Genomic DNA, 24,794 nt, shown 5'->3' on the forward strand with positions numbered 1-24,794 from the left:
ATCTGTAAAATGGGGATTAAAACTGTGAGCCCCCCCCACCGACAACCTGATCACCTTGCAACCTCCCCAGTGCTTAGAACAGTGCTTTGCCCATAGTAAGCACTTAACAAATACCATTATTATTATTATCATTATTAGGGTAGGAAATAATAATACAATAAATACTAGAGTTGGTTGGTGGCTTAGGGTATAAGGATATTAATCAGGGAAGGCTTGTCTAGTCTGTATGAAACAGAAAATAACAAGGCCTTGCCTTGCCTACTTAATTCACTATTAAAAGTGAATACAGAGCAAGAATATCACTGGAAAGAAACCTTAACAAGACTTCTGTTTATGATCTGCTGATTCTTTTATATGAATTTATAATAGTAATAATTATTATAGTTTGAACTTTGACAGGTAATGAGTTAATGTTAACTATAATTCTCTGAGGTCATTTGTAAGTACCTGGAAGGTATTCATTCATCCATTCAGTTGTATTTATTAAGCACTTATTGTGTGCAGAGCACTGTACTAGCACTTGGGAAAGAACAATACAACAAAAAACAGACACATTCCCTTCCCACCATGAGCTCACAGTCTAGAGAGGGGGAGACAAACATCAATTCAAATAAATAAAATTATTGATATGGACATAAGTGCTGTGGGGCTGGGAAGAGGGGGAAGAGTACAGGGAGCAAGTTGAAGGGAGTGGAACATGAGGAAAAGTGTGGTTTAGTCTGAAGGCCCGTTGGAGGAGATTTGCCTTCTCCAAGAGAGCACTAGAGGAGCCAAGTATGCAAGATGGGTTGTAGAAGGAGAGAAGCAAGCAGAGGTAGGAGGGGGCAAGGTGATGGATGTATACATACAGTGTCTGGGAAGAGTAATATGTTTTTAGTTTTCTTCTTCGTGGCAGCATGGCTCAGTGGAAAGAGCACGGGCTTTGGAGTCAGAGGTCATGGGTTCAAATTCTGGCTCCGCCAATTGTCAGCTGTGTGACTTTGGGCAAGTCACTTAACTTCTCTGTGCCTCAGTTACCTCATCTGTAAAATGGGGATTAAGACTGTGAGCCCCCGAGGGACAGCCTGATCACCTTGTAACCTCCCCAGCACTTAGAACAGTGCTTTGCACATAGTAAGCGCTTAATAAAGGCCATTATTATTATTATTATTAATTTAGAAGTGCATCGCTCTCTCAATTACGCTCCAGTCATTTTCTTTTCTGGCCCCATTCATTCATTCAATCGTATTTATTGAGCCCTTACTGTGGGCAAAACACCGCACTAAGACCTTGGGAGAGTACAAGGTAACAACAGACACATTTCCTGCCCACAATGAGCTCAATATTTGTCTTTCAAGAGGAGAAATAGTTTTATCCGTATAGATTGTAAAGCTCTCAAGGGAAGAAAAAATCTGGTCTTTTACTTCTTTTGTATTTTCTCTAGCACTTGGGAGAGTGCTCAGCACACAGTAGATGTCAGTAAATATTACTGATAGAAATGATGCAGAGATATTTGAATTTTTGAGTCACAACTGACATAGCCTAGTAAAAAGAGCATGGGTTTGGGAATTAGGAGATCTGGGTTCACAACTCTGCCATTGATCTACTCTGTGACCTTGGCCAGATCACTTACCTTCTCTGGACCTCATTTTGATCTTTTGTAAAATGGGGATAAGAAACCTGCTCTCCCTACCCCTTAGATTGGGAGCCCAGTGTGAGTCAAGGGCACTGCCAGATCCGATTATTTTCTAGCAATCCCAGTACTGATCACAGAGTATGTGCTAATAAGTACCATAATACTAATCATTGACAATATCTGCTGGAGTCTCAGAAAGCTAAGAAAATTCAGCATTTGGTTGGAAGAAAGGGGTGCACAAGGGAAGTCCATTTTGGAAAATTGGGCAAATAAACTAATTCACCACATTTTAATCTCTCTCTTGTTTTTCCCCCTCCCCAAGGTGCTTCCAGATTAGCAGCAAAATGAATTCAAAGAGAGACTTGGAAACTACATTTGAGGAAGACTCTCAGCCAAATGATGAGGTGGTTCCTTATAGTGACGATGAAACGGAAGACGAACTTGAAGTATCGGAGCCGGCTGAGGAACCCGAGCAAAACAGAATCAACAGGGCAACAGAGGAGACTCGGGAAACACTCAGAAAGGGTAATGTTGCAGGAGGAACTGAAGTTACCTCTGGATTCAATTTCTGTAAAGCTCTAAAGATATACAAAACACAATGGAGGCCACCCACACATGAAACTAATCCACATTCCTTCCGTCTCTGATGTATTCTTGAGAGGCCTCCCTGATAGAGGAGAGAAACAATTGCACTCTAATAGATAGTCGATCACATCTCTCCTTCAACCAAGGAGACCTTCGTTAGGAAAGTGGAAGAGGAGAGTAGAAATGCAAGACCAAAGAAGAGGGTGTTCTTGTCCATGTGCTTATTTTGAATGAGTTGCCTGTGTTTCCAGGAATAAATTAAGTACTAGGAAATCCAGAATGACTATTAATGTTTATCTCCCTCCTTAACCTTCAGTTTTTCCTATGGTAAGAAAAAAAAACCCAATTCTTGTTAATGCATTTGACCTTTCCCTCTTTTCCCCCTCAACTCTGTTTCCTTGAAATCTTGGAGATGGAAGCAGATTCATTCATTCAGTCGTATTTAAAGCTTACTGTGTGCAAAGTACTGTACTAAACACTTGGGAGAGTACAATATAACAATAAACAGACACATTCCCTGCCTACAGCGAGCTCACAGTCTAGAGGGGGAGACAGACATTAAATAACTTACAGATATGTACATTTGTATATTAAATTATCCAGAAAGACTGCCAAGTCCTGTATAATTGACCAGCTTCTTCATTCTCCACATCTTCACAATGATTCACGAAGGAACTGACATAACTGATATAGAAATAGACACTCTGTCCTTTCTCCAGCCACTGGGAGATGTAAAGTGATGTATTAGCTCCTACCACTACTCTCTGCTTCGTATAAGTATCTTATTCAATGTATAAATAACATTACGCTTCTTTCTGTCTGATCTCAGTGTAATTGCAGAATGGTTCAATAATCATTTTTGTCAGATTTTGATGGCTCTCTAGATAGATAGCATATGATTAGAACTCTTGCCTTTAGACAAATCTAAAAAAATTGATAATGAATGCAACTGATTTCAGATAGTAAAACTTCCTTTTCAGAGTCCCTTATGTTTTCCTACTATTTTTTTTGGTTCTTTATTCTTCTAGAGTTTCCAAAATCTAAAATAGTTGAATTGCTTGAGGGTTTTGACCCTCCATTCCTTTTTCTTAAATTTGGGGAAAGAAACCTCAAGGGGGTTAGGGTGGAATTCTGAGGAGAACATAAAATTTGAGCTTTCCAAAGTTGGGTGCTGGCAGCTGCAAAAAAAATAGATTATCTGAAGAGAATTAATAAGTCATGGGATAAAAAAAAGTCTGTTAAACAATTTGACTGTGGGTGTTAGACTACTGTTAAACTCAGCGCGGGAGAAGTTCAGGCTGAGAAGGTATCAAGGTAGAATCCAGAGCGGTAGGGGATCTAATTCTGCTCTTACTGTTGGAAATCATCCTAGCTAAATGTAGTGGCATATGTAGTCTTAGGCTAGCCATTTAAATGCCCCCTTGAGAATGGTATAGCATAATAATAATAATTGTTCATTTGATAAGCACTTACGATGTGCCAAGCACTGTACTGTTAGGGTAATTATGATGCAATCAGATCAATCATAGTCCCTTTTCAGCATGGAACTCATGGTCTGGGACTCTAGGTCTAAAGGACAGGGAAAACAAATATTTAATCCCCCATTTTACAGGTGAGGAAACTGAGAGGCAGAGCAAGGTTAATAGACCTGTTCAAGGTCACACAGCAGGCAAGTGGCAGAGTCAGGATTAGAACCCAGACCTTCTGAGGCTTCCTGACTCTCTGGCCCATAATCTTTCCACTAGGCCATGAATACAGGGGGATGTAAGCTAAAGTGTAGATGCTATTTCACCCTGAAAACTCCATATCTTGGGAAATTGTTTCATGTTCCCAGCTGTGGAGGTTTCAGGATGATGGATATATAATTTATAGTTCTATATATAATATGATAAATTTATCACAAGATATACTCACTGGCATCTATCTAGAAGAGAAATTAATCCCTGAAATTATTGGTATAGTAAACGCAATATAGTCCCAAGAGGTTTTAACACAATGGAAAAAGAGAGAGAAAGATATATCTAGAAAGTTCATTAGCAGCATAGTCCATATAGACAGAATATGTATTCCAATCTAAAAGGAGGCAGCACCTCTCACTGAAGGCATTGATATTTTGTCACATTGGACAACATTTTAGCTTGAGGATCCATAAATAACAGATTATGTATGAATGCAGCCCAACCCAGCTGATGTGAGAGGAAACTGAACAGTTCTAGGAAAACTTAGAAATGGTTTTTACAGAAGTCAAAGAAGATACAATGGCTATCAGCCGGGTATTGAACAAGAACAATTTTGTGGTAGATTTCACCGAAGTGACAAAAATAGTCACTGCTATAGTCACAGATGACAGTTCATTAAGAACGTGAAGTTCCGGGGGAAAAAAAAAAAGAAATTAGTAGAAAAGAGGCCAGATGAGATTACAATGAATCAAAATGATTGCATATTAGCAGGTAAGGCCAGAGTGATTTGGAAAATCAGGCAAGGAATGAACAGACTTCCCTTTCAGATTTTCAGCAATTGATCACATTCATAGAGTTCATCATTTAGCTGAGAAATGCAAAGAGTATCACTTACTCATTGTTACTATTTGTAAACACAAAAAAACCTTTGACCCAATCAAATTGAATATGGTCCCTAGTGCCCGAGTGATATGGGTGTTAATGAAGACACAACACTGTTCAGGGATACATGCCAAGTCTCCATATCTGCAAACCCATAGAGCAATGTCATAATCTTTCTGAACTGCTTGTTCCAGAAGTTGTATTCAGGAGTTGAATTGGAAACATGGAATAAATATGAATGATGACTTAAAAGCAAGCCTGCTGTCTGCAGGAAATTACAGATTATTCTCCAGGCTGGGGGTAAAATGGAATGGTTGAAATGCCGTTGCCCCAAACTGGATGTGCAAGGCAAATTGGAATTCCATTAAAAGTGCACTGAGGGCTCAGTTGTGATATATAGTGAAGATATGGAAGTCAACATATGCATACCTGGGATTCCTATAAACCGAGTTAATATTTTAGATGCAACAGCAACACAAGGGCAGCTTGGGCAGGCTAGAACAGGATAAAATGTTACTCCTGGATGACAGCTATGGAAAAGAGTTAGCTCCAATCCTTTTACAGTCTGTGACATACAGTGCCATCGCTTTGGTCAATAAATGGCAAGTTACACAGTCATTAAATTGAGACTGTGCAAAGTATACTTACAGAGCTATATAACCAAGAATTAAGGCATCAGAAGCAAATTGATGTAACAGCTAATCTACTGTGCCAAGTCCAGAAGAGCTGTAATGAATGACAAGGACTGGGCTATTTAAAATGGACTTTTAAACCCTACCTACCCTGTTGTTAAACTGTGGTTAGATTCTTGTCTTTGGCTTCATGTCTCCATTACCCTCCTGGGGTACATGCCATTGCTGTCTTGATGTTCAATGATGGTCATTCCTTCATTGTCATATTTATTGAGTGCTTACTGTGTGCAGAACACTATATAACAATGCTATCTATCTATAAATAATATCTATAAATAGATAGATAGCATTGTTATATAGTGTTCTGCACACAGTAAGCACTCAATCTATAAGCACTATATAGTGTTCTGCACACAGTAAGCACTCTATAAATAGATAGATAATAACAATACTCGTATATACTATAACAGTAAACAGAAACATTCCCCATACACAACGAGCTTACAGTCTAGAGGCCAACCTTAGGAAGGTGTGAAGCCATGGCCATGGAGACACTCAGGCCCTGCAAAGGTAGAAAGCCACATATGGAACTTAGTACAGTTACTCCAAAAGTGTGTAACACCCTGTCACATGAGGCCTTGTAGTTTTTTCACTCTGGGAACCAAAAACTGTTGATCGCTCCTGGCTACCCCAAATGAATGAAACCTACAGTTTGATAGGCCACAGTTGGCAAGGTATAGTTGTAAAGTGGAAGGGAAATAGCTGTCCAGAGCGGATGGTGGCCTCTTATTGGTGTCAGGTTCAAAGTAGATGTGAGTAAGTTTGCTGTACCTTTAAATTAACCAATTTAGTTAATTGGTTCAGTCACAGTTGAGTGCTCAAACAGGGAATTATTGATTTCTTCCTCAGTCTTGTTGATATTGTGATGAGCATTTGCACATTCAGTATAAGAATAAAGGTAACTCCTGATGAGAATTAATATCTGTCTTGTGAACAAGTAGTTTTGATGAAAGCACTTTTCTACTTTGTGACTTAGGTCAGTAGCATGAGTTTGGCTTGTCCTCTACTTAGAAGATGGTCCTTGGCTAGTACATACTTAAATGCAAAAGATGGAAGCAAGGGGCAGAAAGCTCAATTGTTTTGTGCTTTCTTTTCTTGTCCTGCATTAGAGAGTACATCCTAGGGTTCATTTCATACTGAGATTTCTTGTACTATACTTTGTGTGGTCAATTATAACTATAATTGCTCTGTGATCCAATTAGTAATTTTTTTAACTTGGGTTTTCTTGCATCTGTTCATGGCTATTCTGGACACTTGGTGTGTGTGGATGGAGGTGTGGGACGAAGGGGGAACGGGTTGGGGGGGTGTTTGTGTGTGTGTGTGTGTGTGTGTGTGATTACTGGGTTGAGCTTCTTGGAAACAAGAGTTGGAGAGGGTAGCAAGAGAAGAAGAGGTAAGTATACAGAGGTAATCTTCCTCTGTTAGGCAGTTTAACCAAACTATAATTTTATGAAAAGTATACCTTGGTTGAACTGCCTATCTAGCATAGGTCAGCAGAAGCTAAATTACTTCATTCCCTCAGTCACATTTATTGAGTGCTTACTGCATGCAGAGCACTGTACCAAGTGCTTGGAAGAGTATATTGAACAATAAACAGTCACATCTCCCATCCACAAAGAGCTTATAGTCTAGAGGGGGAGCCATGGGGTATCATCACAATGATAACAATAATTATTATGGTGTTTAACCGCTTGCTATGTGCCAAGCACTGCACTAAGTGCTAGGGTAGATATGAGGTAATCAGGTTGGACACAGTCCCACAGTTTAAATCCTCATTTTACAGATGAGGTAAGTGAGACACAGAAAAGTGATGAGCTAAGGTCACACAGCAGACGCTGGGATTTGAACCCATTTCCCCTGGCTCCCAACCCCAGGCTCTTGCCACTGGCCATTCCGCTTCTCTAATGGATATCACTAAGGACTAATTCTTTCCCTAACACTGCAGTTTGTAGATGTTGTCCTGAATGGGCATATAGAAGAATTGAAACCTGTCTTCTCTTTTACAGGAGCATTTCCTACTATTTTCTGAAAATTATTTTTAGTTCTTGTATTGGGCTTTTCTTTTTTAATAAAAGTGCAGTAGAACTAAATTTTTAGTCCCCAGGAGAATATTTTGAAATACTTTTCCAATTGAGGGCCTGATTGCACAAGCAAGTGTAAACATGCTGGTAAGAATTTACCAGGTAAGGAGAGCTAAGCTCATGGATTCTATTCAAGTTACTTTTTTTTTCCAGTTTAGGAGGACCTAGTTGCAGAGTTTCAGGAGATACCTTACGTAGTACTAAACTGACAAAAGTATGCTGGAGAAACTGAGAGAGGAAGTCATCTGTGAAATAGTTGAACTAGGGAGATCATTCTCCTGATTCAAGCAGGTTAAAAGTGAAGCAGGCTGAGACATGCAATGAGGACACAAGAGCATTGTCCCTCAGTTTGAAGATAATAGTGCTGGCTGTGTGGGTAAGATTGTGTTCTTTAGTGTAAGTGTTAGTCACTCTCCCTCTAGTCTTCTCATCAACCCCAGGAGACTTCTCCTTGACTTTCTCACATTCTCTCCCTTCTCCTCTGTCCTCCCTTCCCACCTCAGGCAATCGAAGGACTGTACAGCAAAGCCTCAATTCTGTTTAAAAAAACACAACATTTCTTATCTGTTACCTGCAGTTTTAGGTGCTTATATAGTCCTTCTGAATTCAGGACCAATCTTGCAAATTAGTGTCTAAGACAGTAGATGCCTAATGAATAGAATTATTAATGATATTGACTTTAGGTTCAAAGCCTGAAAGAAATTTGCCATCAGAGGGATTTTTTAGAAAATAAATGCAAAGCTGTGTTAAATAGTAACAGGAGACACCATCTATTTCCTTGTCTTAGCTTCAGATCTGTAGGATCTTTGGAACCCTCAAGAAATAGACATTGTTTGGTTGATTCTAATAATGATGATGGGGTTACTCAGAATTACTTCCCCTAAGAGAGAGAGCATAAAGGGAAAATGTCAGGTATTTGTGCCTGTAATTCTGCACCAAGTGCAGATAGTCAAGTGCAGATAGGAGCTGCAGTCTTTGGCCTAGTGATACCCTACGTATCATGGGCCTGGGAATCAGAAGGACCTGGGTTCTAATACCAGCTCTTATCTGCCACTTATCTGCTGTGTGACCCTGGGCAAGACACTTAATTTCTCTGTACCTCAGTTACCTCATCTGTAAAATGGGGATTAAGACTGTGAATGCAATGTGTGATAGGGACTTTCTCCAACCCAATTACTTGGTAACTACTCCAGTGCTTAGTACAGAGCCTGGCTCACAGTAAGCACTTAATCTATATTACAATTATTATTATTATTATTATTGTGGCTTCCCCTGGGACGTGGACCTGGCCTGAGAAGTGTATAATGAAGTTAGTGTCCTCAAGGTGGATTACTACTGCTTCCTCATTACTACTGCTCTATGTTTCCATCTGCTTTTATAGCTGCAGCTGATTCATACCAACACAGTGCCCTGTTTGTCACCTGCCAATTGCTACCAACATTACCACAATTAAAGATCTGGAATAAACCATGAAAAGTCATCTAGCCTATCATGTTTGCCCTAGTCAGAACCAAACTGCTAAATGTAAGAGGAACTTGGGGCCTCATAAACATAAATGCCACAACTTTTATTCCTTCCACAAACAAGGCTAAGATCCAGATCTAAGTGACTTCCCTGGGAAGAAGGAGGCACCTTTCTCCAATCAATTAAGTAATCAATCAGTGGCATTTACTGAACATTTACTGTGTGCAGTGCATTGTACTAAGCATTTGGGAAATAGAGTTGGTAGACAAGATCCCTGCCGGCAAAGAGTTTAAAGTGAACAGTGGCCAGATTAGATGTCAGGGAGAAGGAAATGAGTCATTTCAAGGTCCTAGAGGCCTACGCTGCTAAAGTATGGCACCTCATTCACATCTTCAGCAAATTTCTTTCTCAACAGAACATCCCAAATTTAAGTTTCCACACTGACATTCACCGGCCCAGACTGCCATGTTCAGTTTTCTATTTCTGAACCTGAGATTCAGAAGAGAGGGGAACAAATAATCATTGTTATAGTTAATCTAGGCTAGAAAGGCAGTCTTCAAAGGAAGGACTGTATTGTCTGGATCCATACAAATTACTGAATAAAGAAAAATGCTTTTTTAATAGGTGGATTATTAAACACAACTCCCCTCGAGAAAGCACCTGGACTCTCTGGCATCAGTTTACTAGTTCTTGTTGTCTTCCACCGTTTTTTCAGCCCTATCCAGAATGTTGTCTGGCTAACAGTTGATAGTATTTAAGCCCAGTCATTTAATAATTAAACTTTAAAGCTATCATCACATCAGATGAATAGAGAAAGTTCTCACCTACCCTGGCACCTTTGCATGTGGCTGTGGAGTCAACAAAATGACTGTATCAGTTTACAGAACGAAAGTAATAGGCTTACAATGTTCTTACAAAAGGATGATCAGTAGTAGGAAGGGTTAAAATTATTCACAGTATAAGGGAAATTGTTTTTAGCTTTTGCATTAAAAAGTTAATCTTGGACAGCCAAAATTATGAATACAGTACAGAAAACCTGTGAAACTGGGTTATACTGCACTTTTGCTATTTACTCCCGAGGTACTGTTGCAATCATTTCAAGTACACTTCCCATTTACATTTTTTTTCTTTGGGAGAAACCTTGCCTTTCAGAATAATTAGCCTCTGCCCATGCTGATAATCCTGACGTTAGAGGAGGCTTTTAGGGAAAAAATAACTTTTGTTCTTTTGAGCAGTCTCAAACACTCATTGATACTGGATAGGTTTACATTGTGGACTGTTTTAGCTAAATTATAATGTACATAAGATCTGCTTGTGGTGTCCATTGTATTCAAAGATGACGCTATTGACAGATTCTATCCAGCTGTGGGGGGGTGGCCAAAGGACCTATCTATAGCTGATAATCCATTCCACACTGTGTACACTTAAAAATTGTCCTTTGTTATAAATAGATCATTTTGAGTGAAGATTTCATTTGTTCAGAACTATGTAATGACTCTTCCCACAAAATCCTGTTTATTCCATTCTTGGACATGACTACAGATGTGCTAAAGAATACGTTTAATAGTCTGGGCAGCATGTTTGGGAAATATTTTAGTAATATCACTGAAGCATCAGAGTAAAGCTGTAGAAAGGGCTTTTGTATGTGGAGAGAATGAGAGCAATTAGAGACAATTACATCTCCAAAGCTAGATCTGGAACACCAAGATATTTTTTGCTTTCAGTTGTCATTTCCTTAATGGAGATGCTTGTTAAATGAAAAAATAGAAAACTATCCTATTTTTATGAATAATCACATTTGAGCAACATTCACAGTTGGTTTAACTTTTCTTTGGTAACATCAATTATTAGTGGGCAGTACTGCTTGCCCAGGTCGGCTAGGTTTAATGCTGACAACCTTTACCCATGTACTTGGCAGGTCCCTTTGAATACTATTTTGTAGAGAAGTGGTTATGATAAGGGTTTTTTTTCTCTTAGTCTTTAGTGGATTTTCTACCTCTGTATTTATTCCCATTGATATTCTTATCATATCTGACAGGCAACCTGAGCTTCCTTTCTGCACTTACAAATTTCACTCCAAAGATAATTTGCAAGTACTGACTTAGGACATTCTCAGAAAACTAGAGGCTTACCATCCAAGTAATAATAATAATTATTATTATTATTATGGTATTTGTTAAGCACCTACTATGTGCCAAGCACTGTTCTAAGTGCTGGGGTAGATACAGGGTAATCAGGTTGTCCCACCTGGGGCTCACACTTTTAATCCCCATTTTACGGATGAGGTCACTGAGGCCCAGAGAAGTTAAGTGACTTGCCCAAGGTCACACAGCAGACATGTGGTGGAGCCGGGATTAGAACCCACGTCCTCTGACTCCCAAGCCCATGCTATTTCTACTGTCAGGCTGCTTCTCCAAGTGCAACAGTATTAGTAAGGAGTGGCCCTGCTCTACTGAGGAAGCTATAACACATGAACGAAAATGGAAAGCTTCCTCACTAAACCTCTTTTTCTCCATTTTCTTCCCTCTATTTTCTTATTTTCTATTTCTCTCTCATCTCTTACCTCCAAGTCCCCAGGATGTGGTCTCTATCCCTCTTCTCTTTTTTCCTTTTCCCCCTCAGCTCTGTGGGAACAAAGGGACCCAGACTGTGTTTGGGACTCAAGCCTTGGTCACAGTTTCCCATGTGGAGATGGAGCTACAGCTGGGATAGGGCCAGGGTTAGAGGGCTAGACTGACCTACATAGTCCCACATCTGACTTGGACCCCTGTAGCCTAGCCCACCTCCCTGAGTAGTACTCACTCCTCTCCCAGATCTGGAAAGTCTGGTGCAGCCACAGGAAGCCAGAACCACCTCCCTGTCTCTCACTGTCTTGCCGGATTCCTGTTCCACTGTGGTCCAGATTTTGTCCACCCCTAAGCTTGCCGAATTTTTGCTCTAGTTTCTTTGCTCTGGTTTCTCCTCATCTCTAGCCCTGTTTCCCATCTACCAAATATAATAGTAGTGGTATTTGTTAAGCGCTTATTATGTGTCAAGCAATGCTGTAAGGGCTGGGGTAGATACAAGCTAATTAGGTTGGACCCAGTCCCTGTCCCACCTGGGACTCACAGTCTTATTCCCCCTTTTAGACTATGAGCCCATTGTTGGGTAGGGACTGTCTCTATATGTTGCCAATTTGTACTTCCCAAGCGCTTAGTACAGTGCTCTGCACATAGTAAGCGCTCAATAAATACGATTGATGATTTTACAGATGAGATCACTGAGGCACAGGAAAATTAAGCGACTTGCCCAAAGTCACACAACAGACAACTGGTAGAGCTGGGATTAAGAATCCAAGTCCTTCTGACTAACAGGACTGTGCTCTATCCATTAGGCCATCCTGATTCTCAGACTTTCTCCCTTTGATTTGCTTTTGCTTTTCTTGCTTCCCTTATTTTTTTTCCTTATTTATGGTATTTGTTGTTAGTATGGTATGCTATTTGTTTTTTTACATGATCCAGCCCCTCTCCTCATTCCTCCCTTGTATTTCATTTTGGTGTAATAATTTTAGGAAGGTGAAAAGTGTAAGGGAAATGTTCAAAAGTTCATGTAAAAATAAAAACACTTCAAGTGATCCGTGAGCTCAGTATGGGATGGGCTGTGTCTCATCTTCTTATATTGCATTTACCCCAGTGCTTAATGCAGTGCTTGATGCAGAGCAGTCGCTTAAGAAACAACTCATGTTAAAACTCCTTTCTTTGAAGACATTTGCCTTTTCTCTCAGACTATAATCTAAGGAACTGCATGTCTGTCTAGTCCCCTACTGGTGCAAGAAGCTCAAAAATATGGTTTTTTAAATAATGAGATGTTGGATTTGATATTTAGAGTAATAGGCAGTAGAAATGACATCTAATGCCTTCTTAGCCCACATCTGCAAAACAGTACTGACAAATACTGTGTGCAATCCACACCAAAGCCGTAGTTTCTATCTTTACAGGGACACTTTAATACACTGATGGACTCTGGGTGAACCATGAGCTACCCAGCCTGACTAAAGGTCTTCCGGTTCCCTAAGGGACTCCAAAGGTTTTTTATTTCGTTTTTATTAGAGCAAAGCAGAGAGACACAATACTACAGTAGGGATGGGAGGAGGGGAGGATGGCTGCAGAAAGAAATTAGGCCCCAAGCACAGAACAAAACCAAGGCAGCCTAGGAGAAAAAGCAAGAAATCCAACAAGAACAGCCAGTCTTTCTACCTGGCTAGCTAGTGCTTCTCTTAAGGGGGCCAGGTGTCAAATCTAGGGGGCCAGGTGCCCAGGGTGATGCCATGTGTGCCAGAGGATTCTTACACAGACTCAGTCACCCTGGGGTGACTTAGCTTTAACAGGGTTCTTAATGCTTACCAGACTTATGCATTTTGGGATCATACTGAATGCAGGGAATATATTCTCATGGTTAACCCCTTTAACACATTTGGAGGATGAAGATAGTGAAAATAAATGTTCTAGTTGCCTCTCTATCTGAAGGAATTCAGGCAGACTGCCTGGCCTTTGACCAAGTTTCTGAAAATAATCATCATAAATCAGTATTTATTGAATTAACATGTGCTGAGCACTGTACCAGATGACCAAAGGTACAAAGTGTGCAAGATGTTATGTACTAGGTGTAATAAAGGAAAAACATCCAAAGAGGCTCTCCTGATCCTGATCCTCAGGTGTAGAGGGGTTTTTACTGACAGACGAGAGTCAGGAGATTTCCACTGTTGAAACGCCATTTCTGGTAGCAGTTGAATTCTCTTACATCAGCTGTCAGCTCAGAGCACTGTGGTGTGTTCAATGTGAGGCACTCTCTGAATGTGTGCGAATGCAGGAGGCTCTGTGAAAGCACACCTCTTCTAAGCTATTGAGAATAGTTGAGAGTCGGGGCATTCGTCGGAGCCAAAAGAAGAATCTGAATCTGTAACTATGAGGGGAACTGGATGAGCAGCTTAGAGATAAATAATCATGAAAGACAGGGTGGCTTGTGAGTAAGAACAACAAAGTAGAAACTGGGGGAAGGGTTGCAGGGAAGTGAAGAGGAAAAGGGGAGGAATTCACAATAACTCTTCTGAGCTTGCCAGATTCTGTAACTTGTTCTTCCACCTGCCTTAAAATCCTTCTCATCCCAAATCATCTTGACTGTGAATTTTTTTTATTTCCTTTTCATCTCTCACAATTTGAGGATCTCCTGTGTATATGAAACCTTCTAGATGCTACCAGTCTCCAGAATGTCAAGACGACAGCCTTTCTACCCCTTGGAGCTTTAAATCCACTGCTTATTCCCAAGTACAAAGTGTACAGTTTCATTAAAATATTTTGATTTTAAACTTCTTGACAGCAGAGGCCATATACTTTTAAATTAATGTACTAAGTGCTTGGGAGAATACAATATATTAGTTGGTAGACACATTCCCTGACCACAAGGAGCTTGCAGTCCAGTGTAAGTCTAAGTTTAAGGAGTTTTAACTTGTACTCCAAGCTTCCAGTCCACTCATGTGATAATGGGGCTCTCAAATACATGCTGACTAATGTCTTTTCTGGTATTTAGCATAATGTCTCAAATGTCACCTGAAATAAAAATCCCAGGTTTAACTCAAACTGGAATTTGATTCACCAAGAAGTGCAGGGCAATCAACAGTGTGAGCAAGATGGAACTTTAGGTGAAGCTTTTATTAAATAAGTGTGAAAAAGACTGCGAGCTTTTCATTTAATCAAGAACATTCTCATTAATTGTAATAAAGGTATTTATTGAGCATCACTGGATGCAATGCACTGAACTAAGCGCTTGGTAAACTACAGCAAAAAGAAGTGACATTCCTTATTCTTGCGTTGATATCAATGGCAGGATTGTTGGAGTATTTTTGCTTGGAGAAGCAGCCTGGCTGAAGGGAAAAAGCAAGGGCTGGAGAGCCAAAGGTCATGTTACTCCCCTCCTCAAAACTCTCCAGTGGCTACCAGTCAACCTACGCATCAAGCATAAACTCCTCACTCTCAGCTTCAAGGCTCTCCATCATCTCGCTCCCTCCTACCTCACCTGCCTTCTCTCCTTCTCCAGCCCAGCCCGCACCCTCCGCTCCTCTGCCACTAACCTCCTCACTGTGTTTCATTCTCACCTGTCCCGCCATCGACCCCCAGCCCACGTCCTCCCCCTGGCCTGGAATGCCTTTCCTCCACCCATCTGATGCCAAGCTAGCTCTCTTCCTCCCTTCAAGGCCCTACTGAGAGCTCACCTCCTCCTGGAGGCATTCCCAGACTGAGCCCCCTTTTTCCTCTCCCCCTACCTCCCTCCCCTCCCCACAGCACCTGTATATATGTTTGTACAGATTTATTACTCTCTTTATTTTACCTGTATATATTTACTATTCCATTTATTTTGTCAATGATGTACATCTAGCTTTACTTCTATTTATTCTGATGACACTTGTCTACATGTTTTGTTTTGTTGTCTGTCTCCCCCTTCTAGACTGTGAGCCCGTTGTTGGGTGAACCGTCTCTATATGTTGCCAACTTGTACTTCCCAAGCACTTAGTACAGTGCTCTGCACACAGTAAGCACTCAATAAATGCGATTGAATGAATGAATGAATCTCAGCTCCACCACTTGTCAGCTGTGTGACCTTGGGCAAGTCACTTAACTTCTCTGTGCCTCAGTTCTCTCATCTTTAAAATAGGGATGAAGACTGTGAGCCCCCCATGGGACAACCTGATTACCTTGTATCTGCCCCAGCACTTAGAACAGTGCTTGGCACATAGTAAGCACTTAACAAATACCAACATTATTGTTATTATTATTATTACCATAGAGAGTGGTTATCCCTGAAGAGAAGATCTCATGGGCAAAAAAGCAAAAAGTGTCTTGTTTTGTTTTTTCAACTGGCATTACTGCAGTCAATAAACTGGTGGTATTTACTGAGAGCTTGCAAAATACTATACTGAGCTCTTGGGAGAGTGCAATAGAGTTGGTAGACAAAATCTCATGTCATTCCATGTGAAATGGTAGAATTATTTTATCAGAGGCAAAGGAGAAGAATTCCCTATTCTTTAACTAAGGGAATCATTTAGTTATTTCATATAGTCTTCTGTTGTACAATACTCTCTCAAAATAGTAATAATAATTATGGTATTTGTTAAGCACTTACTATGTGCCAAGCACTGTTCTAAGCACTGGGGTAGATACAAGGTAATCAGGTTGTCCCCTGTGGGGCTCACAGTCTTAATCCCCATTTTACAGATGGAGTAACTGAGGCACAGAGAAGTTAAGTGACTTGCCCAAGGTCACACAGCAGGCAAGAGGTGAAGTGGAATTAGAGCCCATATCCTCTGACTGCCAAGCCCGTCGTCTTGCCACTAGGCCATGTAACTTCTCTTAGTACAGTGCTTAGTATTCATTCAGTCAGTCAGTCATATTTATTGAGTGCTTACTGTGTGCAGAGCACTGTACTAAAGGCTTGGAAAGTACAATTCAGCAACAAAAACAATCCCTATGCAACAATGGGTTCACGCTCTGCACACAGAAAGCACTCAACTACATTTAAATTAATCATTTTTGAGTGTCCACTGAGTGCAGTACACCACGATACATGGTAACCTTAAAGAGATTATAGAATTATTAACAGTATTATTATTAACAGTATTAACAGTATTAACAAAGCTTTTGAAGATGTTTAAGAGAATTGTCAAGGGAACATATAACCACTGTCTTAGTCCCAACTATTTAAGAGAGATGATGGAAGTCTCATAAGTGGAAGGGAAGATAAATTTTGTTTGAACTGGGTGGACCTACTGTAGATATTGTTTCATTCATGGCAAACACAAAGCCACCAGTTCCGGCAATTGCAAATGGAACATTAAATTCTATGATTTACTGAAATTGTTATTGAGAGGAGGAATCCTTTCTTTAGTCTTCTTTAAGCTGGAAGATCCATTCTATATGGACTAAGCAAAGTGCTGTAACAGCTCTGAGTTAACCCCTATTGGACAGATTGAGCTCTAAATCTATTTTAAATTGATTATTATGGTATTTATTAAGCACTTACTATAAACTTCTTGCAGGCGGGAAACACAAGTAATGATTATGTTATATAGAGAAGCAGCGTGGCTCGGTGGAAAGAGCCCGGGCTTTGGAGTCAGAGGTCATGGGTTCAAATCCCCACTCCACCACTTGTCAGCTGTGTGACTTTGGGCAAGTCACTTCACTTCTCTGGGCCTCAGTTACCTCATCTGTCAAATGGTGATTAAGCCTGTGAGCCCCACGTGGGACAACCTGATCACCTTGTTAACTCCCAAGTGCTTAGAACAGTGCGCTTAGAACAGTGCTTTGCACATAGTAAGCACTTAATAAATGCCATCATCATTATTATTATTATTATTGTAGCCTCCGAAACACTTCAGCACACAGTAAGTACTTGATATATACCATTGATTGATTAATTAGATTAGATTAGATTAACTAATTAATTAGTCCTCTAGACTGTGAGCCCGTTCTTGGGTAGGGACCGTCTCTATATGTTGCCAACTTGTACTTCCCAAGCGCTTAGTACAGTACTCTGCACACAGTAAGGGCTTAATAAATATGATTGAATGAATGAATGAATGAATGAATTACTCTGCCAGGCATTAAGTAGATATGAAGTAATCTTTTTTCTAGATTTTATAGGTATTTTATACCTATTTTAGGTATTTTATAGAGAGAGAGTTCCCCAGCCATATAAAATTCCACATAAGACATCAAATACCGGGCTTAACTTCCATCTGAATCTTTGCACACCATCAATTCAGCTCTGAGTAGAGCCAGTGGTCTTAATCCATCATTGAGACTTCAAAGGATAAACCCCTTGGCTCATATATCAAAACTTTTACTTTCATGTGATGGAAATTTTATATCCAATTCAAATTTGGGTGGATGAGAAAATTAAATTGCCCTCTGCTTACCAAGAGAACTATGGGTTTCTTGGCTCATTAACAGTTTTGATTCTGGGAATTATTACCACATCTGTTGGACCTCAAATATGTAAATTTCTATTGCTTTGTAAATGATTCGCCAAGGAAAACCACAGTTAATTTTTGACTTCAGGGGTGAATTTTTCTTTCATGCTGTTTTTTTTCCAACCTCTTTTTTAGATTGTATGTGGCATGTTAAGGCAAATGATCATGACTTCCATATTCAGCCCCAGTATATGAAAACAACATTCTTTTGTTTGAAAGAAAGCAAATATGCGGTAAGTTGATTCTAATTCTTTATTAGAAACCTATTTCTTTGGAACTTGTAATATTTCTTTAAAGGGCAATGCTACAGCAGCCAGTTGTCATCTGTGCCAGTTTAGAGTTATGTTGGCTTTATTTGTTACTACTTTGGGGGCTTTGGCAATGACATGAATCAATATTGTCTTGGCATTTATATGAAAAACTCATCTTCTAAATCTGTTACCCATTCACTGTAACTCTTTCCTCTGGAGTTTGCATCAGACTCTAATGACAAATCAGTCATCTGGCCAACAGGGCTGCCTATCATAAGTTGATTTGACACTGAGTTGACTTGATGACCTTAGAGGAGAAAGTTTCTGTATTTTGTTATTATTCATGAAAAGCTGCCTAAGGTCTTTTTGAGGAATGGATAGAATGAAAGCATTTAGAAGAATCTGCAACAGTAATATGAGCAGCATCTACTATCACCTATTGGGCTAAACTTGGGACAACCAGATTTTAAGAATGGTATGGGCTCAAAAGGACAACCTCTACTTAAAATTTATGTGGAATGTTTCTTCTTTTTAACAGAATAATGCAATTAAAACCTACAAGTACAATGCAATTACCTTTCTACCAATGAATTTGTATGAGCAGTTTAAGAGAGCTGCCAATTTCTATTTCCTGATTCTTCTCATTTTACAGGTAATATATGCTTTTATATCTCAGTTTTTGTATGTCATGGTACTTCTATAGTGTTTAAAATTGCTAAAACTAGAAAATAAATGATTTTGAAAACTTGCTTTCATTAATATAAGATTTCTGCCTTGAGTAGAAATTTTTTGAATAAAGTTAATTACCAGTAATTCGATTATCATTTAGTGTAATCCTAGCTCACTTCTCAAGGTTGCACCTGGAGAGCTTCTAGTACTCTACCAGTCTCCACCATGGGAGGGAGAATCAAGCAGAGGCAGGGACCGACACTATATGTTGCCAACTTGTACTTTCCAAGCTCTTTGTACAGTTCTCTGCACACAGTAAGCGCTCAGTAAATACGATTGAATGAATGAATGAATATCCATTCCAGTCCTAGCCTGGGCAGTGTTTAGAGAGTGGAAGGCAATGTGCTAAAATTCAAAACTCATGTGTGCTGGGCAGCAATGGCATGGGAGAGAGTCGCTATGGGTCACACATGACTCGACAGCATAAAACAACAGCATTGTAATCCTAGCTGCTCACTAGGGATGGGACCATGCCTTCGTATAATCAAATGATATAGTATGAAAAATTTTAAACTATGTAGTTGTAGTTCAAATGTTAACTTTAAATGTTATTTTATTGTTTTTCGTCTTAGGTGCCTTGTTTTCTAACAGCATAGGGTTGGTGTGTAACTTATCTGACGATGTGACCAAAATCTCACTTTATTTTTTTTCTTTAATTGGACTATTTTCTAGCAGTTCTCCTTTTCTGGTGATTCTCACTTCTCTGGTATTATTTCTATACCAAGGAGAGGATTTAGTCCTCTTGAAATACATTAATTTTAATCCTTGCAAATGCCTTGCATGTGTGAAAGACTATTACTATGTGCTAAAAAGCTGTGAAATAATTAAGATCCACCAAGATTAGCACCAAGAGGCGTAATTTTTAAGGCCTTATTTGTTGATAGGCTCTCCAGTTGTCCCAAAGAGTACTAGTTTCTATACCCCTTCCTTTGATTTTGAAACCTTTACTCGGAGTTCAATATTTGAAGAATTTAGGAAGTATAACTAAGAGTCTTCTGAGTTTTATTGAAATAATAGCCTTTTCCCTGAACTTACAACTCCACGAATGAAAAGATTTCCTGATTTAGAGCTTACAGTCCCCTGCGAGTTATAGTAAAAGAGGGAGTTTGAATGTCTATGTTGCATTAACGGTAGAAGGAAGTAGTTGGATAGCCTGTGCTGTGTAGATTTATACACTGGAAAAATAGAAAGACAAATATTTTGACAGGGAAGTGATAGAGAAGTAGGGAATGCCTTTCACCTGTTACCTGCACTTGATTGTATGGGAAATGGTTAGGAGGTTAGAGAGGGAAGAGGGTGATTGTCATGGGCCTGAGGTTGCCATGAGAACCACTCATCTCACTTTCCATCACACCTGCTCTTGATCCTCTGTGGCAGGTGGTCTGCAGAGAGGAGGAGGAGGAGCAGTAGCAGCCCCTTTGCAAGGGAACAGAGACCTCACCTTTGTCTAGTGTTTTTTCAAGATCAGTTCATTGAATTCAAAGATGAGACCTTAAGGAATCAGCAGAAATATTTTTTTAAAAACAATTACTTGTGTGTGCTTTTTTCTAGACGATCCCTGAAATAACCACTCTTGCATGGTATACTACACTTGTGCCTTTACTGTTGGTGTTGGGAATTACAGCAATCAAGGACCTTGTGGATGATGTTGTAAGTGTTTATTTTTTTTTTGCTTTGTGTGTTTTTTGTTTTAACATAAAGTCCACGAAATGTGATGGGGGGTTTTTAGGTCACTTGGTTAACAAACTTTACACTTGGAGTACATTGAGGCTTTGTTTTCTCTCTTTGTTTTAAGGCTCGTCATAGAATGGATAAAGAAATAAACAACAGAACATGTGAAGTCATCAAAGATGGCAGGTACTGTCCAAATATTTGATTTATCATCATCATCAATCATATTTATTGAGCGCTTACTATGTGCAGAGCACTGTACTAAGCGCTTGGGAAGTACAAATTGGCAACATATAGAGACAGTCCCTACCCAACAGTGGGCTTAGATTAGATTGGGTGATTTAGATCTTATTTTCAATGTCCTCATTACAAATAGCTTCCTGATAATGATTCACTTTATTTGAAATGTTTCTAATCATATTTTATGTTTGTATATTATTAATAACAGAATAATAATAATAATGTTCATGGGGTGGATCAAATTGGAAAATCCTGAACTGAAAATCTAGATGACACTTAGAAGAAGAGAGATTAAAGTATTCTTCCTGGATTGGTGAATCTAACCCAAATTTATAATTCTTCCTTTCAAAAAGCAATATAATAAGGCAGAATTTTTGTCTCAGGTTAGAATAAGAAGCAGCATGGCTCAGTGGAAAAAGCCCGGGCTTTGGAGTCAGAGGTCATGGGTTCAAATTCCAGCTCCATCAATTGTCAGCTGTGTGACTTTGGGCAATCAATCAATCGTATTTATTGAGCGCTTACTATGAGCAGAGCACTGTACTAAGCGCTTAGCACTGTACTAAGCAAGTCACTTAACTTCTCTGTGCCTCAATTCCCTCATCTGTAAAATGGGGATTAAGACTGTGAGCCCCCCATGGGAACCCTGCTCACCTTGTAACCTCCCCAGCACTTAGAACAGTTTTGTAAATGCTTAATAAATGCCATTATTAAATTAATGTGACCTAAGGGTCATCTTGTTGAATTTAATCAGGTTTATGAGCACTTGCCTACAGCATGAGATTCAGAATGTGTTCATGAAAAGTTTACAGCGAGGATGTTGCTGCAGTCTTGTCTTTTAAAGAAATACATTTTGATATTTAGGTTCAAAAATGCAAAGTGGAAAGAGGTTCAAGTTGGAGATGTCATTCGTCTGAAAAAAAATGATTTTATTCCTGTAAGTAAACAAGCTGTATTATACTGTTTGTCATAATCCCAAACCTGGCATAATTGGCAAACTGCTCATCTGTCTTCTTCAATTAGGCTGACATTCTGCTGTTGTCCAGTTCAGAACCGCACAGCCTTTGTTACGTGGAAACTGCTGAATTAGATGGGTAAGGATCACAAACTTGGAAATGTGTTTTTTTGAAACCCGCTAGAAAGATTATCTTACATGTTGAAAAAGTACTCATTTTCATCTTTGAGTCTTTTTTAAAAAGGTGGCTTAAATGTTTACCACCGTCTCCTTCTTTCAGTCCTTATGAAACATCTTTAAATTCTTGTCCAACAAGAAAAGAGCTTCACACCTCCTAAATAAAGCCACCATCCCATTCCACTTTACATATGAATAATCTTTATTTAGATTTTAAGTCCTCTGGGCAAAGAGTGTGTCTTCATATGAAATGTGCTTAATACCATCTTTAGAAAAAATGACCAAGTTTGGGGAATTTTTATATGGAAATTTGTAAAACTAGAATGACTACGTGCTAAGATGGGGGAAACTCTATTTTGGGTAGAGGGTGTTTTGTACTCCACACTATCTGCTCTACGTGGTTCTATACCCCTGCCACCCCTCTAATAATAACAATAATAATAATTGTAGTATTTGTTAAGTGCTTACTATGTGCCACACATGCACTGAGAAGCAGCATGGCTTAGTGGAAAGAGTCGTGGGTTCTAATCCCAGCTCCGTCACTTATCAGTTTGTGACTTTGGCAAGTCACTTAACTTCTCTTTGCCTCAGTTACAGCATCTATATAATGGGGATTAAGACAGTGAGCTCCACGTGGAACAACCTGATTACCGTGTTTCTACCCCAGCGCTCAGAACAGTGCTTGGCATATAAGCACCTAACAAATGTCATCATTATTATTATTACTAAGGTCTGGGATAGATAGAAGCTAATTGGGTTGGACACAGTCCCTGTACCATATGGGGCTCACAATCTTAATCCTCATTTTATTGATGAGGTAACTGAGGCACAGAGAAGTGAAGTGACTTACCCAAGGCCACACAGCAGACAAGTGGCAGAGCTGGGATTAGAATATAATAATAATAATAATGTTGGCATTTGTTAAGCGCTTACTATGTGCAAAGCACTGTTCTAAGTGCTTGGGGGGATGCAAGGTGATCAGGTTGTCCCACGTGAGGCTCACAGTCTTAATCCCCATTTTACAGATGAGGTAACTGAGGCTCAGAGAAGTTAAGTGACTTGCCCAAGGTCACACAGCAGACATGTGGCGGAGCCTTCTGAGTCCCAGGCCCACCCTACTCTCATTGACTTTAGAGGCACTGCACTCCAGCCTAGTTCCAAGCCTGTTGCTGCATTAGAGAACCTCAAGCAGCAGAGGTGGAGGGGACTGAGGAGGCACTGGTGTGGTGCTGTGAACTAGACCACCCTAGTCACAATGCTGCCCCACAGTTGCCAGCCCAGACACTCATTCATTCAATCGTACTTATTGAGTGCTTACTGTATGCAGAGCACTGTATTAAGACACTCCCTTGGGCATTTCCTTTCAAACCAGCAGAGGGGCTCTCAGTGCAAAATAGGAGCAGGAGGTGGCAGATCCCTGGAGTCAGAGAGAGAGTGTGCTGAGGAAGAATCACCTCAGGCCTCATTCTGTGCCTGTTCCTCAGCTTTTTTTTAAAATGGTATTAAAAGCAGCACGGCTCAGTGGAAAGAGCACGGGCTTTGGAGTCGGAGGTCATGGGTTTGAATCCCGACTCCGCCACATGTCTGCTGTGTGACCTTGGGCAAGTCACTTAACTTCTCTGAGCCTCAGTTCCCTCACCTGTAACAATAATAATAATAATGATGGCATTTATTAAGCGCTTACTATGTGCAAAGCACTGTTCTAAGCGCTGGGAAGGTTACAAGGTGATCAGGTTGTCCCACGGGGGGCTCACAGTCTTAATCCCCATTTTACAGATGAGGTAACTGAGGCACAGAGAAGTGAAGTGACTTGCCCAAAGTCACACAGCTGACAATTGGTGGAGCAGGATTTGAACCCATGACCTCTGACTCCAAAGCCCAGGCTCTTTCCACTGAGCCACGCTGCTTCTCTGTAAAATGGGGATTAAGACTGTGAGCCCCACGTGGGACAACTTGATCACCTTGTATCCCCACCAGCGCTTAGAACAGTGCTCTGCACATAGTAAGTGCTTAATAAATGCCATCATTATTATTACTATTATTATTAAGTATTCACCCTGTGCCAAGTAATTTTCTAAGCGTTATGGTAGATACAAGCTACTTAGGTTGAACACAGGCCCTGTCCCACGTGGGGCTCAGAATCAATCCCCATTTCCCAGATGAGGGAACTGAGGCACCGAGAAGTTAATTGACTCACCCAAGGACACACAGCAGACAAGTGGCAGATCCAGAATTAGAACTCAGGTCCTCTTGACTCCCAGGACTTCTCCCTCCCTGCAACAGTGCTCTGCACATAGTAAGCGCTCAATAAATACGATTGATGCAACCCAGCCTCCTCCTTATTTCTTCCCCAGATATGCCTTTGTGCATTAATAATTTAGAATTCAATGTCCATCCCTGTTCAGTATTCAGCTTACTGTCATCTCTTTTCATTCTTTTCCTTTGCACTTGGAGTTCATCGAGTTCTGATTTGTAGAAAGCTCAAAGCTTGCCTCGCAGGCCCAGGCATTTTAAAAGGAATACAAAATTCAAGTGGATTTAAATACACATTTTGGCAGAACTGAATGTACTCACTGTGTGACTAAGTAATTAAGGTGGCTCCTCAAAATGGAAAGTATAATATTTGTGGAGAAAATATACCTCAAGTCCCTTTTCATAGGAAATTGGCTCTTTAGTCAATGAATTCATTGAATGATGACTTTTCTTCATGTACATAAGCAGGGAACAGCCTAATTTTAGATGAGTGTGGGACTGGTTCTGAACATGACTGGCTAG

The 24,794-nt window shown here is 40.0% G+C and overlaps 1 protein-coding gene across 1 annotated transcript in view; it reads left to right on the forward strand.

The window, feature by feature from the left end:
* ATP8B1 (ATPase phospholipid transporting 8B1) overlaps window positions 1-24,794 on the forward strand; it is a 125,102-nt gene that overhangs the window by 51,803 nt on the left and 48,505 nt on the right. The window contains exons 2-8 of the mRNA XM_038744322.1: window positions 1,938-2,140; window positions 18,135-18,232; window positions 18,789-18,902; window positions 20,531-20,629; window positions 20,775-20,836; window positions 21,752-21,824; window positions 21,911-21,981. Coding sequence (XP_038600250.1) covers window positions 1,960-2,140; window positions 18,135-18,232; window positions 18,789-18,902; window positions 20,531-20,629; window positions 20,775-20,836; window positions 21,752-21,824; window positions 21,911-21,981 — 698 coding nt within the window. The 5' untranslated portion in view covers window positions 1,938-1,959. The remainder of the gene's footprint in view (window positions 1-1,937; window positions 2,141-18,134; window positions 18,233-18,788; window positions 18,903-20,530; window positions 20,630-20,774; window positions 20,837-21,751; window positions 21,825-21,910; window positions 21,982-24,794) is intronic.

The sequence above is a fragment of the Tachyglossus aculeatus genome, chromosome 3 (assembly GCF_015852505.1).
Source record: "Tachyglossus aculeatus isolate mTacAcu1 chromosome 3, mTacAcu1.pri, whole genome shotgun sequence".
NCBI classification, from domain to species: domain Eukaryota; kingdom Metazoa; phylum Chordata; class Mammalia; order Monotremata; family Tachyglossidae; genus Tachyglossus; species Tachyglossus aculeatus.